The sequence below is a fragment of the Dendronephthya gigantea genome, unplaced genomic scaffold (assembly GCF_004324835.1).
Source record: "Dendronephthya gigantea isolate DGI-Jeju-01 unplaced genomic scaffold, DenGig_1.0 000157F, whole genome shotgun sequence".
NCBI lineage: Eukaryota > Metazoa > Cnidaria > Anthozoa > Malacalcyonacea > Nephtheidae > Dendronephthya > Dendronephthya gigantea.
The window spans coordinates 264627-285566 of record NW_021163167.1 but is presented as its reverse complement, the minus strand read 5'-3'; the positions used below and the strand labels follow the sequence as shown (position 1 = coordinate 285566).

The following is a 20940-nucleotide window of genomic DNA, read 5'->3' as shown; positions in this document are numbered from 1 at the left end:
ATCTTGGATAAGACAGAATAAAATAACGTCCTGTACAAATTTGGAAAAGAAACGCAAAATGATGTAAATTAGTTAAATTGTAACTCGTTTTGTCGAAATTTGAAGGCTTACGTTCAGTGCTTCCCAGCGATAGACTACATGACTTCGTTTTTAAAAGTTTCACAACTGTGACGCAAAACTAAGACGAATTATTGGAAACAGGTATCAAAACTTACGCTGGTATATTACATGCCATTTGTATTTTGTACATATTTTTTGACTGCCCTAATTGCAGATACAGAACTTAAAAAATCTACTGAAATCGCATGCAAAAATGTAAGCCGTATGCTACAATTCTCAGATTTATTAAAACTCGTACAACTTAAAACAATGTTTTCAATAATTGTACCAAACCATATTTTGGGCACTAGGTATAAAATAAATGCCAACATTTGTGAATACGTACAATGATATAACTTATGCATGAGCCGTTTTACATAATATGGCTAAAAACATGATCATGCAGTTTGCATGGTTACCATGCATGCATACAATCAAACTTTGCATGCATAGTGGGTTTCAATGAATATAGTGCAGTTCACTACCCTTCCACAACGGTTCAAATAAAAAGCTACAAGCAAATTTTTGCAAACAAATGGTACAGAAACGCATCCGTCGGTACAGAAACGCGAACGTTATGCGTATTAATTTTATCAACAACGGTTTTGGTTTGATTAAAGTGGGAGTCAAGTTCGTTCTACTTATAACAATGTGACGACATGTTTTGAATTTTTCTGAACATAAATTCTACACTTAATATGTATATATGCATTTTGGACGCGTCGATTCAAAAAATATAGATAATGAGATGAGATGATAATGAGATGATAAACCTCATTCAGCTCCACTGTTCGAATTGCATTGGACGCGACTTAACTGCGATGTTTAACCCGGGCCATAGAAGCGTATCGAACCTAAATTGTGTTAGATATTCAAACTGCAGCACGTCGTATTTTAAAGACAATATGAAGTTCAAAATGTAAACGAGCCGTTTGTTTGGACTAGACTTCCACTTCAATGTGCCTGGCGCACACTGGTGAACTTAGCACGAGCAGATGTCATTCGTGACAATTGTCACTGATACATGCATGTTCCTTAATCTGCGAGGATATCTCAAAGTTTAGGAATTTGTGAAGGTGACAGTGACACGTGTGCGTGCCAAGTTCATCAGTGTGCGCCAGGCTTTAGCGTGATATATACATGGACGTAGGAAGCATCCAGAGATTGGGGGGGGGGGCTCTAGCTTCCAGGGGCACTTTTTGTTAATAAAAAGGGTAGCTAAAAATATGTATTAGGACGGTTTGATTACCAAAACAGCAAGTACACGACTAGTGTATATTTATGCTCTACAGAAAGATTTGGGCACCTGTAAGTGGGCGGGCATACGTAGGGAACAAAGAGGGTACTTTAGATTTTAAAATAGCATTTAAAGCTACATCAACATCTCCAAAAAGACATTTTTCATCACGAAAAGGGCACTTTTCGTCCCCTGAAAAATTTGAGGGGGGGGGGGCACGTACCCCATGGTTCCTACGCCCCTGAATATATATATCTATAGGCAATTATAACAAGTTATACTCTACTATGCCCCGACGTAACTGTCTTTAAATGAGATTCGACGGAAAGATTTGTTTCTTTTTTCATTTCTGCCAGCTTGAGTGCTTTCTTTATTGCTTCAAACAAACAATTCCCAGCGACATAATCATTATCAACCAAATTGACCAACATGTAGCTATCGTGAATAGTGTCGATAATCTCACGTGATTTTGATTCCTCGGGATATAACCTTGCCCATTGGTGTTTCCACAGAGCAAATGCTTCATCCTGAAAGTAGAAAAAATAAAATTATAACGTGAAGTAAAATGTCGTTTGCAAAGACGTTAGGTACAAATTTACACTAAGAAGATCCAAACTCGTGTAAGCCAGACCTACGCTAGTATGTAGTTTATAGACACAGCTTCTGTTGACTATATACATGCATGTTCCCCGTGTCATCAAAATACACGATACAAGACAACAGCAACAAATTGCATTTTCTCAAGATATATTTTCTCCACAACATAAAACAATGCAACCAAAATAACATCATACTATAGTCAGCTTGGGAAGATTTTTTATTAATCATATTTTCCCAGCAATACTGTTACTCAAACGGCTGGCTCTAAGTGATGTTGACCTAATAAGCATACTTTGGACGGAATGGACCAATTCTGTGGTATACTCGAGCCGTGATTATGTGAAAAATCAGGAAGTGAAATATGAAATATTGATTTTCGGTTTTTTGAGGCTTTTTATCGAAAGAAGTGAAATCGATCTAGGTCTATAGCAAAGATACAACATTAAACGTGTTTTTTTCAATAGACCAGGGAGCAAGATTAATTGAATAAAATCGACTTTTGTCATTCGGAAGAAGTTTGATTTGAATGATATTTAAGCATCATTTTGAAAACGTATAATGTTAATAAGATAGGTAACATACATGTGAGGAGAACGCTTTGAAAGTAGTTTGAGATGTAGAATTGTGAGTTTCAGAGTTTGTGTTTTAGTTTTTACGTGAATAAATTAGAAGTTGATCGGAAAAGAAGGGCTTCCTTACATGAAATACGGACAGAACACTGAATTCGGCATATTGATTTGGGTAAAACATATTCAATAGAGTGAAAATTATTTTAAACCTATATAAAAGCGTGCAAGCTTCGTCCAATTTATCGATCCCTGATTTGGCTGTTGCCAAAGGATAGGTTTAGCTATATCATATTACAAACTATAAAATTAGCTATAAATAAATAGCAAATTACATGCAGATTGCTGCAGACAATCCCAACAAACGTTTAAACTTTATTTTCATTATTTTTTATACGGACAATGTTTTTATTCTAACTGACATTTTATAAAACAATGGAATTTAATTCATTTTTGTAGCTTGTTTTAAAAAGTTACTTTAAAGATTCCAGAATCTTAAAACATGTCTTTTGTCCTTTTCACCTGCTTTTTTTAGTTTTCAAACCGTTGATGAGTTCAGGCACATACAAGTTCTGCCAGTGTTTTACAATCTACAAACCGAATAAAACGCTATATACCTAGCTTGCAGGCTTGAATATATTACCTCATATATCATCTTATATTTTATTTATTTACATATTAAGATCGACATGTAACCAAAATCATTGTGATTATGCTGGTAAATCAGGTAATTGGCTAACAGCATTTACAAATTGTGTTCAAATTTCACCAACATTGTGAAATCAACATAGTATTTATGCTCTGCAACAGACGACATCCAACAAGACATCCTTTTTTCAATTAAGACACTCCGACGTCATTCGACATTGAAGTTGGGAACCATCACAACTTTACAACATTCAACGTTATTTATTCCTAAAAATAAATGCTGCAGTGCAGCTTGTTACGACGAAATGTTGTCTTGTAAATATGGATATTCTTCATGAGATATTTCGCTGTGCGTTACACGAAGTATTTTCGTTTGCATGGGAAGTTTGTGAAAAATTTTGCATTATAGTACATGATATTTCGATAACACTGATTCTAAACCACAAAGCTCAGGAGTTACGAATAATACGATGGCAGCTTTTAAAGTATTTTTATACTGGTTTTTATTCTTCATAGGACTATATCAGTGACACGTCTAGCAGATCTAAAGTATATTTTAAATTGCACATGCTCTAATGAGATCATCTGCTTCTACAAAAAACCGCGTATCTATACGCGACATAACGATGAAATATAATATATGATTAGTAGATTAAAATTTATGGCTGATAAAGAGCATATAATTATATAGATTAATTAGCCTGAAGCAGTCTAAGACTTGCTGTATCAATGACACGAGTGACGTTACCGCATGTTATATATAAAGTGTAAAAAAGACAGCTTTAATGGACATATGCATCGACAGATTTTTGAAATTCATAACATGCAGTCCTTTAAGTTTCAGAAATACTTTACAAGAGTATAGAACACCCTTCTTTTAGCGACTATTATGTTACGATTATTGGAGAAAATGTTATTAGATTTGGGTACGGAAAACATTTTTCGGCATGACTTATGTAATATTTTATCAATTTAGCGAAAAAGGAAGGCGAAAATGTAGTGAAAGATTTTCATTTCAAGTGAAGTGATGTGGTGCATGATGATTGCAATGCTATGTGTCATGCGAATATAAGCAACACTTTAGCGATTACAACTCTTATAATAAGACCCAAATATATAAGATAATATACAGTAATAATGTAATATATAACAATATTTTACTTGCGCTTCTTTTTTAATATTACATTATATTAAGGACATTAAAAAATAAACTTCCCGCTTTGCTTGACAGCTCTCGGACTAGTTGCTTCTAGAACTAGTTGTTCTTTTGGTTTTGTATATAATGGATTTAAATTCGGAATTTATATTTTACCTCATGAAGTATAAATCAAACCAATACTACACCCGCTGGACACTACAGGGAAGGGATCGCATGCATGCAATCAATCACCTTATAACCAATCCAGGAAGATATTTCTACTCGAGGGAAACAAGATGTCAGCATTTCAGCTGAAACACTGTGAGCGAGCGAGCTTTCAAAACCAACCTCAAAAATACCTGACGAATGACGATAAAAGCAATAATCTCTTTAACTCATATTACCTTCCAGATCTGGAAACTAACAGGATCAACAACAGTGGGTTGAATAATCTCTTTGCCAGGAAATACTCCCCAAGTGACAGCAACAGGGGAAGCCAACTCTTCACTGATTATGTCAATCTCCCCCTACAAACATTAAAATGGACCAAAAAGAGAGTGAGCAGAGTTATATAGTTATATTCCAGAGGCGATACTGAAGAAAAATAATAAAACCAACCAACAAACACCGGATGTAAAAATTTATATAAATCGCAAAAGAAGATAAATGAATAAATCAAAACATATTTCTTGCAAAGATGACAAAAAAACTTATAGAATTGCAACTTCATCGTGACCTATACTCACGAGAAATGTTATAGCGCAATTCAGCAGGAATGGTAGTTCAAGTCAGCAGGAATGTTACAATAGCCCAATTCAACAGGAATTTTAGTTGAAGTCAGCAAGAATGTTAGCGCAATTAAGCAGGAATTTTAGTTCAAGTCAGTAGGAATGTTAGCGTAAGTGAGCAGGAATGTTGTTAGTTCAAATCAACAGGAATATTGGCGCAATTCAGCAAGAGTGTTACTTGCGTGCAAGAGTGTAAGTCAGTAGGAATGTTAGTCCAAGTCAGTAGGAATGTTAGCTCAAATCAGCAGGAATGTTAGTTCAAGTGATACCTCGACTCGCAATCACCATTATTAACATTCCTTTGGACAAGAAAGTTGATACACTTCCCTGACGATACTCCATGATGGTCCCCCCAAAATATGGTCTTTTTGAATATTTTAGTAAATAAAACGGCTAAATTCAAAGCCGTTACAGACAGTGTAGACCATCGAGAAAATCAAGATATTATGAGACCTTTTATCGTGTTAATTATTAATAAATTTCTCACTTTATGATCAACAACATGATAACTGACACCAGGATAGTCCATTTCTAAAACTTCCAATAACTTGTCAACAACTTCCTTTCTCGTGAAGAACTCCAAATACGCCTAAAATAGAATTTAAATGCAGCTCATTCAATGTTTCCTTGTATAGTCTTAAACGTTGAGCTCTGAAGGCGGAATGTTTTTGCTTATTTGTACATATAAGGCAATATTGAGAACCCCAACGTACACACACTGTATACTGTACAAAGGCATGTTGCTTAATCATTATTGTGATCAGCTATATTATTAAAACTCGCATAGAATTACATAAATGATACGTTTGTATTTACTTTTTGCTACCTTTTGATAAACGTATCCACCAGCTCCTCCCCAACCGAAAACTGGATCAGTTGACTTGGCAGCATTAGCATGTGGTTGACTGTTAATAGTCAACACTCCACTACGATTCACCTCCACAAGATCATCTGAAACCTCTGACGTCTCAGGTGCCAAATCATCTTCATTCCAGGGAAGCATGGTTACCTAAAGAACAACGAAATTATTGGAGATGCGGATTTAAACGGCTGAATTATCAAAAACCATCAAAACCGTTTATGTCAAATCATTCTGTGATGAAGAGTTGATGAATAATAGTTCGATAGACATACAGACAGAATGACAGACACAAACAGATATACTGATAGAATGACAGACACAAACAGATATACAGATAGAATGACAGACACAGGTAAACAGACACAGATAAATAGACATAAAGATAGAATGACAGACACAGATAAACAGACATACAGATAGAATGACAGACACAGATAAACAGACATGCATACAGATAGAATGAAAGCTACATACAAACAGACATGCATACAGATAGAATGACAGACAGAGATAAACAGACATCAGGTACAGATAGAATGACAGACACAAACACAGACAAAGAGATAAAATGACAGGCACAGACAAACAGACATACAGATAGAATGACAGACACAGACACGGACGGATGGAATAACAGACAGATACCTTTGATCCGTTGACATTCTTCTCTCCACTGATATAACAGACAAAGACATCATAAACATCTTGAACAGAACTCAACTCTTCACCCCACATTTTTAACAAGGTCTCCTTCTTCGTTCTGTTTCGCAAATAAAACAAATGGTAATCACTGAGATCACCAAACGATGCCGCAGCCGAGTCTCCCCATCGACTGTTCGGAAACTCGTCCCATTCGGACGTGCGATGTACATAACTCTTTGTTCGCGATGCCCAAAATATTGGACGAACTTCTTCCTTGATTCGCTTCACGTTCGCTGAAGGTTTCCAAGGTAACGAACGTGCGTACAGTGGCTCAAGTGACCACAATTTGGTCTGCTTCAAAATTTCAGTCGTTGCAACCTATAAGTATACAATCTTAGGTTTAATTGAACCCCGACCATGCAGGATGACTGCGACAAATTAAAACTACAAATCGTTTCCTGACAATAATTAACTGTATTTAAAAATATTTTTTATCACTAGCCATTTTTTCATATCAGAAATATCTTTAAATATTTATAGTCGTTTTTATTTCAGTTGGTCCAACATAATTCTAAAAATCATTACCACTGTAAATAGTTTAAACACTGCAGAATCTTCAGTTATTTGTTTGCCCTATTACAAGATAATTTTGTTCTTGGAAGGGGCTCAGAGTTTTCCAAATCAACAACAGCCAAGGCCTTCGACACCCGGGGCCCATTGTATCAAGCCCGTTTAGCTTAAACGGTGGAAAAGTCAAAAATTAAATAACACTCTTATATACATCTCACTTGAATGAGTCAACTTGAATATCATGCACTGAATATGTAGTTGTTAACAGTATCTTTTGTATTAAGGTTAAAAACATTTAGTTTGCTTGTTGAATAAAACGATAGACTTATTTTCTATTTTAAACTCAACCACCGTTTACGCTAATCCCTGACTATTACCAACATACTTCAGCTTCATATTTTGGGTACTAAAAAGAACTATATATCAAGTACTCGTAAAGACAATAATGATGCTGAATCGCTATTGTGAAATACCTCGCGGTTCAAAGTATAGAAGTGGATCCCAGGTACAAGCCCACTAGAGAAAAGTTCGTTGACCATTTTAATGGTATAGTCTACACCATATGTACGGATAGCCAAATCATCGTCTTTGATTGGTTGGATTGCTTCAAGAATTTCCTTTGGTATATCGAGTTTCGATAGTTTAACTAGATGTCGCAGAGAATCGTAACTCTAAAAGATCCGTTAGAATATTGAAGTACATATATAGATACGGCATATTTGTAGCGACTTTATAAGCGACTTTATAAAAAAAGTTAGCTCAATGGGAGAAAAACGAGCCGGGAAAGAATCATCTAAAACTGTCTACAATAAAAGCAATGATTCTTGTGGGTAAGTAAATCAATCCATTAGTTTTTAATCCACGAATTTTAGTGAGTCAAACAAACCTGAATAGGCATGACTCCAGGTATGATAGGTACATCAATACCAATCTCACGACAATCTTCAACAAACTTAAGAAATGTTTTGGCTTCAAAGAAAAGCTGGGTAATGATAAAGTCCGCACCGGCGTCAACTTTTTCCTTTAAATGTGTCAAATCTTCCTCGTAACTATTACAGTCAGGATGGCCTGTCGGGTAACCTGGAAAATATTTCACTTTTTTAGATATTGCAACGAGGCCGCCCAGAGCGAGACCCCACTTGGGTCTACTTGGATGTACCTTAGGTGTAAAATACTGATCTAAATAAGAAACAAACGTGAACTGAACTCGTCAGTTGTAGAAATACGACGTGTATTTGTCGGAAAACAAGCACTGTATGTCGTACTGGCACTAAATTCTAGGCGTTATTTACAAAATAATTTATTCCTACTATTACTTTTTCATATCTTTCTTTGATGTTGAAATGTTTGAAGTAACATTAGCAACTTGCCAGTCTACGAGCCTCATAAATAGCCTGAATGGCCTACTAGACCCCTACGCAGACGTGTATTTTAAATGTTTTGTTATATCCCACTTCGTGCTTACTTCATACGAAAGAAAGCCTGCCCCCTCCCCTGTGTTAATCAAATTGGTTCTAAATCATTGCTAACCTGCGACACAAATCGTAAATGAATCACCGAACTCTTGTCTGATGTGTTTCACCAGGTCAGCAGCGTATACCAAATTCTCATCCACCACTTCAAAATCTTCACCATGAGGGGGATCTTTATTCGAAAAGAAAAAATTCAGAAAAGCGCAACTACGGATTGCTATGATTATAGACTGTGTACAGGTTTTGCTATTGTTTGAGAAATATTATAAAAACATCACAATCAAATTTGAAGTATTGTGTATATTGGTAATTTTCTCTCAAACACATCCACACGCGCTAACTGTCAGAGTTTTGCAATATCGACTGGTACGAATACTGACCAGAATATTCGCAATGTCAAATGCATTGGGGATTTGAGCCTCTCTGCTCTTGATGTTGATGTTCTTTCTATGAGACACACTGTGTGTAGAATTCTTCGTTTCTGTCAATTTAAATCACTCGGGCGAACCTGTCTCGATGAAATTAAAGGGTCTTCCTTTCGAGAGGAAATGATACACATTTCAAATTCACGCACAGAACAATTGAGAAAAATGTGTCAAAAACCCTCTGGCAGGAATCAGACCGAAGGAGGGACAGTCGACATTTTTTTTTCATGATCTGTTCCTGGATTCAATTTGAAACGTGTATGATTTCCACTGGATGATAAAACAACCACTCAGCGCACCTCCTCTCAAAGCAAGAATATTTCTTATGCCCATTGATTTCGCTTTGTATAAATGCTTCGTAATAGTTTCCCTCGTTTCATTCGCACAGGTAATATGCAACATAATCTCCACACCACAGTAGTTCAATGCAGCACCAGCAATTTGCATTGAGCTTGTCTCCTTATCACCGCCTGGGTCACCAGCGGCATGCCACGTAATGTCACAAAATAATGGAGAGCTTGCCGAAAACCTAGTAACAGAAAATAGTCTCGGAAAAAAGGTAAATAAAACTCGCATGGCATACCACAATATCATGCGGCACTTATCTTTACATCATTAGAGATTTGCTGGACGTGATGTAAAATCTAACATTTTTATGAGAATAATAGGATGAACAGTAATAATATAACAATAACAATTTTTTTCTTATTTTGTGCGAATATCTATAATAATAATAATCAAACGCGCATTACAATATACTTATACAATAATAATATTATAAGAATTAAGCTAAAATATTCAATTTACCTAGTTTATACATTAAAAATAAATTTAGAAAAATAGAGAACATGCGTTAAATTTATCTACTGAAAAGCTATCTTGAATATATAATATTATAATATTATACGGAAATAAAGAAATCATTTGCACTGCAAACAAAAAAGGATGAATTCATATTAGAGTTTATTTGATTTCAAATCGTTTAGAATTTCTATGTTTTTCATCCCTCAATGGATCGCTGGTTCATCCGGAAGTTCCTCTCGATTACTGGTCGTTAATGGCTGCTGAAAATTACTTTAGACAAATCTCGAGGCGTATCACCTCACCGAGAGTGATACTTGCCATACAATATCGTTAAGAAACCATGTATGTTACGTTCATTTCGTATTAATGTGTTTTTTATCTGAATTTTTTTATGCATGCATCCATGCAATAATGAAAATTTATACAGGAGTACAAGAGTTCGTTTTCTCAATTAACAACCTAAAATTTTCGTTACCTACTTGCAACAAACTCGGTCGCCGGCGACGACCATGCACACCACACGGGAGGTGGTGAATATAGAGGCAGGCGGTGTGAACTCTATCTTTGGGAGTGTATTTTGGCTTTGTTCCGCACATTGTTTTATAAAACAAAAGCAATCACCATTTTGTTTTTAAACACGTCAGGGTTACAGGTTTAGACCGAGGTTTAAGTTTAGAGCTATGGTATCTCAATATACTAGAGGTTTAAAGGGTCTTAATTTCGAGTGGTATTATACACACTTCAACTTCAAGCCAGGAACAGTTGATGGAAAAATGAGTCAACTATAGGTCTTCCGGCAGGAATCGAACCTACGCTTTTGCGATGCCGCTGCAATGCTCTTGCCACTTCCTGCCGGAGGACCTATATATAGTTGACTCATTTTTCCTGGCTTGAAGTTGAAGTGTGTATAATACCACTCGAAATTAAGACCCTTTAAACCTCTAGAATATTCCTGCATCGAGTGAAGTGCCAAAAATCATAATTGATTTGCATCTCAATATAGTTTAAAGTTCACATATATCACCATTCAAAACGTTGCCAAGCAATGCAAAAGGGATTTTGCTTTTCGACATTGTTTATTAGAGATAATCCTTCACTCAATCGAGTCTAATATTTTCTTGGAGTTTATAAAATAAAAGAGAAATGATTTCCAAAAAAAATAAGTAACTGTATAGATCCCAGGCTCCCAGAAAATATCATTGCAAAGTTTAGTTGCGAGATATTTTAAAATGCGGGAAATATAGCGTGGCAAAGTTTGCAAATTTTTATACTTTTTTAAGACATACGGAAATTGTTTTGACGTGATTGCATTTCCTTGCATAGATAAACAGTAGTCTATAATGCAAAAGGTCTATTGCACTATCATTTGAACTGTCATATTAGTTTAACCGTACTTTTCTAGTTTTCCAATCAAGTTTGCCGCCCCGGCTGGCGTTCTTGGCGGGAAAAATTCCAGCGAGAAGAATTTCTTCTCTAATCCCATACTTTGTTTGATTTTCTCGATGAGAGAGAGTGGTGTCGATGTTCCTGACGACGGCGAGGGACATTTTCTCTTCGTCAGGACACCACTCTCGAATGAGTCTTGTACCATCATTTAGAAAACTCTACAAAGAAAACCAAAATGATCAATAACTACCTCTGATAAATACTATAGATGTGACTTTAAGATAATATACCGCGCTGTTTCATTGCCGCAAATTCATAGTTTGCTTTTTGATTCTTCGATGTCGGCTTTTCCTATCATTGCGAAGCAGATTTTGCCAAGCGTCGGATTGTTCACCCGCCAATAAGGAACGTGAGCTTGGTTTAGACCTTCGTGAGACAGTCTAAATGAATGGTTGTTGTGATAGTAATTCCTGCTCAGTACGAAAGGAACAGCAGATTCAGACAATTGGCTCATGCACTTGCCTGAAAAGACAATGGTGCGAAGCTACCATCTGTTGGATTATGATTGAACGCTCTAAATGAGAATCCGTGCTAGAACAAAACGCTGTGTTTTCTTAGGAAGTCGCATTTAATCAATTCTTCGACTGGAATTTCCGTTTATTACTCAGTGAACTGCTAACGCGTAAAAATAAAGATGAAATTATGTAGACATAGCATGTAGCGTGCATCAGTGCTATACATTGGGATGCAGGCAATTAATGATTTTTTATTGCAGAAAGCCAACATAAAGTTGATACCTGCACAAAGCCAGCGTTAGGACGACCTATTCACCAAGACTGATCGTGAACTCATACGTTATATTTGACGAATTAGTTTTTATCTCAGGCAAATCCGGCTCTTATAAAGCCTTGGCTTAAGTCTATAATCCCAGATTATTACGGAATATAAAACAGTACGGTCAAATTTTAAATCCTAATTAGCTTTGGGGCATACTGAAATATGTCCTAAACACGAAATACTACTGGAAAGTTCTCTTTCAAACTGAAAAACTTATAGCTAAAAAAATTTTTGGTTAAGAATGATAAATTATGTTTGTATACATAGATAAGCAATTTCAAGGCTAAATAAAGTACTCAATTCTATAATTTTACACCTCAGTCACACACGTGTTATTTAAGTTTTAACAAATTAACACATTCGTGTTTGCGTGGGATGTTATCCAAAGTTTTGATCTTTACTCAACCGCGTGTTCATAATGCGATAACTTGAAGTAATACACACGTGTGTGTGGGACTTAATTCACATTAGGCATTACTCTGCTTTACATACTCTAGTATGGCAAAAGAGGAAGTTACTAACAGGAGAGTTATAACCGAAAAGTAGTTTAGACCACGCCTAAACATCGTCCTCTGTTCACAACGGCGCGCCCATTTTTCCCAATGAGAATTACTCCGTATGAAGGTCATAGAGAGGGTTCAGTACCATTTGCAATAACTTTGTGTTCACAAATATGTTTATGAAGAGAGTTGTTTCCAAAAACCTCCAACTTTTGTAACTTCAGCCTTCAGGGGCAGATAAATTATAGATACATTTTATTCCTGTCAACTTTGACACTACAATTTTATTGCAAAAACGTTACAGACTTTCCAAAACTGACATCATCACTCTCTTTATAGTCACAATTGTGAATGCATGCTAGAACATTTTAGAAATTTTCTGTGACTCTCTGAAATTTTTATACTGTTAAAAAGAGAGTTACTTATGTTAGAGATAGGAATCATCAGCAGAGTTGAAATTAGGCATGGTCATTGGGAAAAGAGGTGTGGTTTGGACCAGGCCAAAATTTAAATCTCCAAAATCATAACTCTCTAAAGTAAGTCTTCGCTTTATAACTCTCCATTTGGCTGGCTATGCTAAGACTATGAGGAACATTTAACCCATTAAACAAAAATACTTCACCCTGAATGTAGCACCCAGGTATTATTCAGTATAGTATATAGTATAAAATTCAGAATAGTATATAGTATTGACATGGCTTCAAATAACAAGTCAATGCCAAAGGCAATATATTTATGGATGGATTTGTCTTCCATATCTCTTCTGACAATCCTAATGGATTTTGTGCAGTTCCCCACTGATCAAATACCCTGCTTAATAGTACAATGTGTTAAATCTCAAGCTCATTGTCAGATGTAATGGTATATTGTTACAGTGTTCACAAATGAGTCAAATATAAGGGTTCAATGGTTCTCCTTTAGACTACAGCACTTAAGGATTTGTAGAGTCCTTAAGTGCTGTAAAAAAATTGTTGCATGGCTGCTTCTTGTCAAAATAAAGTAAAGTGGGATCTTTTTTAAATGAAATTTAAGCTGTGTAACATGCATGTTTTTGTTCCTATATAACAAAACACTTAATGTAAGCTACCTCGGGAAATAGTGAGTTTTGTTTTCCCTTGAGACCCTTGGGAAAACAAAACTCGCTATTTCTCTTGAAGCATACATTAAGTGTATAATATCATGGTAAGTGTACCGGTATTAAGTGTATTCTATTTGGTCACAAACAGGATGAGAATGAAACAATAATTTGCTATGTTCGTCTAATATTGAGTCTAAAGTCTAGAATAAAGCCAGAAATTTTTTAAACTGATATGATTTCTGTGATAATTAACTAATACAACACATACAAACATATATCATATGCTAGTTCACTAACCCCTTGGCCTAAAAAATAAAGTAAAGCCCCCATTTTATGAATATAAATTAATACTCATCTTATGATACAAAAATCAATGAAAAATTGAAGATGTCGTTGGAGGAAGGGTACCTAGACCTTCAAACAAGCATATATTGAATGTAGATGTAAGATTACATCAGCCATTATGATTGGATATGACAGCAGTGATGTCTGACATAAATTACCAATAATGATTAAAAAAAACGCGGTGTTAATATGCCTTTTGTTTGCTTCCAGACCAGATTAGGCAGGCCAGATGGGTCGGAAAAGCACGCAGATGCAAAGTAACGCATGGACATGGTTGTATCCGAATGTGAAATATTCAAATAACTATTGTTTCATCACAATCAATGTGAATTGCGTTAGCCGTATTAAAATCTGTATAGCCGTATTAGAGCTCTTGGCAGTGCTCTACAATAATCTTCCAGAAAGGTACAGGCCCCTGTCTTTGAGTATTTTTTTTATTCGCCAAATATATATATAAAATTGCAATCGAAATCAAACCTCGAAATTCTATTCAATAATCAAACCGGTTTGAACCTGTTGTCAGACAACTTGATACTCCGTTATACAAATATATATTATAATAGTATCAGGAAAGATTTAATATAACACGCGATATCTACTTACATCTTACATAACATTCTTTTAGATTTAAACAGAGCTTTCCACCTCAACTTTTGCACTTTAACCTTGAGTAATTCTGTACGTGACTGCAGCAGTTCGTGGTTCAGTGCTATGCCAGTATGCCTGCCATGGTACACGTGTTCGCAATTGTTTCATCAGTGTTCCATGTGATAGTGTTACGACCTGGGAAAATTACTGGCACGATTTGCTGGTTAAATAAGCTTGAAGTTTAACTTCAGAATTATCTTTGTCTTAAAAGCCTATGATTTCTTTCATTAAAAATCATCCAAAGAAGTCACGATATTTCTATATAAATACTATGGATTTTTTAAAGTTATTCATTCATTACGATTGAGCCCGTGATTCAAAACAAAGCTCAGGAAAAAGTCAGAGGAGAAAAGTAAATAAATGTAGTTACAATCCGAAACGTCATGTAAGCAACAATGTTGCAATCATCTGTTCTGCATAAATTATTCGGTTTGCTTCGGCACATGATTGTACTGTGATTGTACATTTTTGAAGATTTCTCCTTTGTTCGAATTGTTTCATTATGCTTTTGAATACGATTCTCGTTTTTGCGACATTTTTCACGACTATTCGAGCTGATACCCCTGCAAATTGCACATTTGAAGATGTTCAGGGCACGTGGACGTTTTATATCGGTGAAAATGGCCACGATAATACATTGAACTGTAATACAAGTTGGAAAGCTGTCACCCAACTGCGCGTTCACTTACTGTTTCCAGACATCGCCTTAGATGATGACTATAACAAAGGATTCTGGACAATGATATATAATCAAGGCTTTGAAGTTGTCATAAATGGCACCAAATTTTTCGCTTTTTCAAAATATGTTGCATCGGGAAGTAAGGTTACGAGTTATTGCGACCAAACAATGCCAGGTTGGTCACATGATGCGCAAGATGTTAGCAAGAACTGGGCATGTTTTTATGGTAAGTTCAAGTAAAGTCATAGGCAGCCTAAAAGTAAGCATGAGCCATCAATGTTTAGCATGCTTATTTTCGGACAGCCTGATGATGGCAAATGATAGCATGTGTAACGTTAACCTATACTTCAACCCAATTTTTACTCTAGGAAATCATGATCGAGACTGTCAATTTATTTTAGACAGGATATATTGTCATCATACAATACAAGGTCACCTAATGGTTGGTGTTAGGTTTAAATAGCATTTTACTGTTACCCCCACTTGTAAGTAAACTAGATTTCCAACCTTGTGGTACTCTTAATGACAACAGTTTTTCAATGTTGTTAGGGTCTGGGTGAATCATTTTGGGCCAAATTGTGTTAACATATTGTTTGGTCCTGAATTATTTTCTTAGGTTTCATCCATACTAACCTGTATGTGTTGATTTCCAATTTATTTCTTATCTTGCACAGTCTTATCTCGCAATATTTTTTGTTGATTTACAGGAAAAAAGATAAATTCCATTCAAGCTCCAAAAGTTAGCAACATGGCATTCCTGAGTTCATCTAAATATGACAAACCATACCGACTAAACAATGACTTCATTGTAGCCATCATTGAGAAACAAAATCATTGGTTTCCCACGGTGTATAGGGAGTATGAAAAACTTACACTGCGAGAAATGATGTATAAAGCTGGAGGACCAAAGAAGTTCCAATCACCTCCTCCAAGGTACAGTAGTAATTGATGGTGTTGGTGTGCATCTTACATACAGTCTATCCTGTATGGCAAAATACTTCTCCCAAAAGTATACTACACTGGATGTTACTTTAAGTAGCGATAGGAAGTTGTATATATAGCAATAAATGTACTAAACCTACATAGGCAAAAACTCTGAGCCTATAGTTTATCAACATGCAACAATGTTGTGCTGCCATTATTGTTCACACTTGTCAACAACATTGAACAATGATGTTGAAAATGAATCAGGTGTAACAATATTGTTCAATGTTGATAACAACTCCAATGTTGATGACAACTCTGAACAATGTGGTCAGTAAAACATTGCTCCATCCTGGTCATATCAATATTGCATCAACCTGATCATTTTTAGGCATGTAGGTTATTTTTCTTTAATCCCTATAAATGTACAGTTGATTCAATGAAGTTGTTCTTCAAAGCCTTAAATTATGACTTAGGTTACTTTTATTATTATGGCTATTATTTGGCTACTATATTTTCATTATTTTAGCTACTATATGGCTATTACTTTTGGCAGTTATTTTGGCTGCTTTTATTAATAATTTTTTTTTATTATTTTATTATTTTTTATTGTTTTTGCTACTCTTATTATTTAGCTATTTTCATTATTTATTAACCTACTATTATTGTGGTTACTTTCCAAGGCTGTTCCAAAACACATTTGCCTCATCATTTCTTTGTTTAGACCCGTCAAAAAAGAAGACCTTGAGGCCGCTGATAAACTACCAACTTCTTTTGACTGGCGGGATGTAAATGGCGTAAACTACGTCAGTCCTATACGAAATCAGTTGCAATGTGGCAGTTGTTATGCGTTTTCTACCATGGGAATGTTTGAAGCCCGGTCACGTATTAGCTCTAATCTCACCACTGGTTACATTTTGTCCACCCAAGATATCGTCAGCTGTTCTGAGTACTCTCAAGGATGTGAAGGAGGTGACGCGTAATTTTTTTCATAACCTGTGCTGGGTTTTTAAAAGCCGATTAGCTTTATAGGTACTGAGCCTCCTAGAAACATTTGAAGTTAAGCAAATTTCTATCGAATTCTACTAAAATGCGGGCAAATTTTCGCATAAATCGGCAATTTGCGCTGACCTAATTCCAAAAACTTTTCCTGAAATCGTTCGTCTACCGCTTCAAAATTTTCCTTCCCATGGGGTCATACTAATTACCGACAAGAACCGACAAAAACCGACAAGAAGCTGAGAAACACCGACAAGAAGCAGAGTAATTAGTATGACCGTGAAAATTTTCCTTCCCATGCCCATGGTTTAATTTTGGATTAGTACAGATCTTCAAATATAAAACTTTTGGAATTGAATCCTCAACTCAGTCTTTAGGGCACATGAGCCTGGTTACCGAGATTTAAAAAATTAACTTTAAAGTATTGAAAAATGTCTTTTTGAAACAGAACAATCGCATACTATTGTGAGTATGATTACACGACTACCAAAATCGAGTTATTTACACATTTCAATACCTTAAAGTCCATTTTACGCCAAGTTCGATCTCGGTAGTCAGGCTCATGTGAACAGCCCCTAAGTAAAGCGCAAAAGTGTCTTTATAAATCAAAGTGGAACTACAATTCCTATGGTGGAAGGCTAAACGAGAAAATCATTATATTTTTAAGGTTTTCCTTATCTCATCAGTAAATATGGTATTGACTTTGGTTTGGTTGAAGAATCTTGCTATCCTTATGAAGGAAAAGACAGCAAGTGTACCGAATCATCCTCATGTGCTCGTCATTATGGCAATAACGACTATCACTACGTTGGCGGCTTCTATGGCGCCTGCAATGAGCCGTTAATGCGGTTAGAACTCGTAAAAAACGGGCCTTTTTCCGTAAGTTTTGAAGTGACCTCCGATTTTATGCACTACAAAAGTGGCATATATGTCAATCCAGGTAAGTAGACGGATGAAAAAATCTTCTATCGCGAGTGCGGGCTGTCACAGTTACTATTAGGGATCTAATAGAAGATGCACAAATCTACGTACGTATAGAGGTGACATGAAATCAGCCGGTAGCGTTAGAAAACGAAGTTTTTATTAGTTTTACGTGCAGCACTGACCTTGATCACCAAAAGGAGTCCATAATTTTTATTCCTCTCCTTATATGTCACTATAAAGAACAAGAAGCAGTATATATTATTTAGTAAATGACATATAATCAGGCATACACTACACGGATTAAACTATAAGACATTTAGAAACTGTGAAAATGACGACAGTATTACTTCACGTCCACGTCGTATAGATTTGGTGTATTTTAAGGTCCCTGTGATTAATTGATGTAGTTCACCCCCTGAAGTCTTCATGTCGACGCTTAAATTGCTTGAACTGGTGAAGTTGTGATACACGGCAAAAATTGATCAGGTTGTAGCAGCAGGAGTGAACAATGTTGTGCGTGTGCTTCATCCTGTGAGCAGTGTTGTTTGCACTGTTGTCGAACCATCAACTACTTGCTTACGCTGTTGAAACTTGTTGTCATACTTGTAATCATACCACCTGATTGTCATGTAACATGTCATACAAAGCCTCTTAAAAGCCACGTTTGAAATAGTTCCATCAATCAAATAAGTGTTCACTGAACTCCATTTTTGTTTCATATTTGCCGCTTATTCTTACTCAAACTGCGAAGATTCACCAATACAATGTGGTATTCCCATAGCCATGTTTCGGAAAAGCAGTTCTAAATAATCTTCTGTGATATCTGTGATATACCGTTGGCGGACAAGCGCGTTCTTAATTCGTCAACTACATGGTAAAGTTGTTGGTAAAAAAGACATGATTTGCCCCCAAAATATGTCATATCGCAGATTTTTTATTATATGGTCTATAAACTATACGTAAACCGCGCGCTATTATAAATGTCTATTTTCACTACTTTGAGTTTTGATTTCTTAAAGCTAATTCATATAGGAATGTTTGTGTATTTGTATTAATGGTGTTTTATATTATATATCTGCAGGTTTGAAAGATAAATTTAATCCATTTGAAATCACCAACCACGCTGTCGTTGTAGTTGGCTATGGCGTCGATGAAAAATCTGGAATGAAATACTGGATTGTTAAGAACAGCTGGGGTACTGGATGGGGAGAAGATGGATATTTTAGGATTCGACGTGGTACAGACGAATTGTCAATCGAGAGTATTGGAGTAGCAGTTACTGTTGCGAAAGATTTTTGAGCTCATTTTTCTTTGAAAACATTTTACTACGAAATCAATTCTTCATAATTTTATATTAACAATAGCAATGAGTGGGTGTAAGTCATTTACGTGCAGTGTGTGTGGTTGTCTTTGCCAATCAAATTTAGCAGCATGCATATAGCGATAAATCATTTGATGAACAATGTGTGTATTATAAACTGAAATATATGTTAGCTAAATATCCAAGGTCTAAAACGAACGAAAACTATTAAAATCAATCATTCTCAAAGTTCGAATGCAATGTTTGCGAAATGAAAAGATATTGTAAGCAGATTTTGCATAAACGACAAAATGGAATCTAGAGTAATGTAATAGTAGCATTCCGTTTTCATACCATCCGTTTTCATATCGTGTGAACGCAACCCTGGAAAAAAGTTTAATATACGTAACTTTTCTCTTTTTTCATTTATGGAATCCAACTTTGCATGATTTAAAGCTTCGTTATACGTCGACTCAGGGTGAATAATCCGTAATGCTCGTTTCCTCCCTATTTTTAAACGCAACAAACATATTTTTATATCGTTAAATAAGGAAGAAAGATCCGGCTTCAATATCTTTCAAAATAGAACGGAATTTAGGCCCTACTTGTACCCGGCGAATCGAGCGGCCATAAAGTCAGAATTATCAAAAAAATTATAGCAAACTGAGCCGTTCAGTAATTTATACCGAGTTTCCTTTCGAGAATCATGACTATTTTGACGTTAAAAACCAACAAGTGTAGTTTCAAAATTCAAAACACCAAAAGAATTACTGTTTCTTCCATTATGACATATTGCCAGAAAAAGTTTCGCGTTCAAATTATCACGCAAATTTGGGCTGCGATAGCTTTATAGTTGAAAGGATACCTATATCTTCTTTTAATTTTAGTTTGGCCCAGAATGATGTAAGAAATTACAGCAGTGGAAACTTGCAACTATTGCTACTATTTCAGGCCCAAATTGACAATTTTCATGCCTACAAAACTTTATCCCATATTTTTTTGTATTTTGGAATATTTTGCAACCAAACTTTGCAATTTACTAATTTTAGAATAAAGATACACTTTTTGGGAAAGGAACACTTTTTGGTTATAACAAACTTGTTTAATAGGAAAACAGCGAGCTATCGACGATGAAATCAAGTCAACCTTTGAGGGATTGTTGGTATTTTTTTTTATTCGCCTATTTATTAATTACAAATTTTCATTTTGATTAAGACCCCTAGTTAAACCATACATAGATATATTACATCACATTTGAGGATCCTATTACAAAAATAAAAGAAAGTGCGTGACTTTGCTTCAAGTGAAGTGCGTATAATAAAGTTTTTTTGGTATAATATTGAGAGTAAATAGTATATGATTCTAATATTTATTAATATATTTTGTTTAAGGATAGTGTTTTTGATTGGTAAAAATTTTTCCGATATTTGTGTAATAATATCTCGAAACAAGTCTGATTTTTCGCTTCG

At 35.5% G+C, this 20940-nt stretch overlaps 2 protein-coding genes across 4 annotated transcripts; one reads left to right on the top strand and one right to left on the bottom strand.

Moving 5' to 3' along the window:
* Positions 1-355: 355 nt before the first annotated feature.
* Positions 356-14907, bottom strand: LOC114537439 (methylenetetrahydrofolate reductase-like). 3 transcript variants are annotated; one of them, XM_028558476.1, is made up of 11 exons: positions 14601-14907; positions 11246-11455; positions 9347-9576; positions 8681-8794; positions 8037-8230; positions 7624-7821; positions 6584-6958; positions 5903-6085; positions 5564-5665; positions 4693-4815; positions 356-1863 (listed from the first exon to the last, which is right to left on the bottom strand). In XM_028558476.1, exons 2-11 carry the CDS (start codon positions 11443-11445, stop codon positions 1612-1614), a joined length of 1971 nt encoding a protein of 656 aa, XP_028414277.1. In that variant the 5' UTR covers positions 11446-11455; positions 14601-14907; the 3' UTR covers positions 356-1611. The 3 variants fall into 3 exon arrangements, with proteins under 3 accessions (XP_028414277.1, XP_028414279.1, XP_028414276.1); XM_028558478.1 differs by lacking the exon at positions 14601-14907 and adding an exon at positions 11528-13647; XM_028558475.1 differs by lacking the exon at positions 14601-14907 and having other exon boundaries at positions 11246-13647.
* A 160-nt stretch (positions 14908-15067) lies between these two features.
* On the top strand, positions 15068-19967 carry LOC114537470 (dipeptidyl peptidase 1-like). Its single transcript, XM_028558505.1, has 5 exons — positions 15068-15550; positions 16032-16257; positions 16973-17220; positions 17915-18187; positions 19253-19967. The coding sequence occupies exons 1-5, from the start codon at positions 15148-15150 to the stop codon at positions 19468-19470; spliced, it is 1368 nt and encodes a 455-aa protein (XP_028414306.1). The 5' UTR covers positions 15068-15147; the 3' UTR covers positions 19471-19967.
* The last annotated feature ends 973 nt before the right edge of the window (positions 19968-20940 follow it).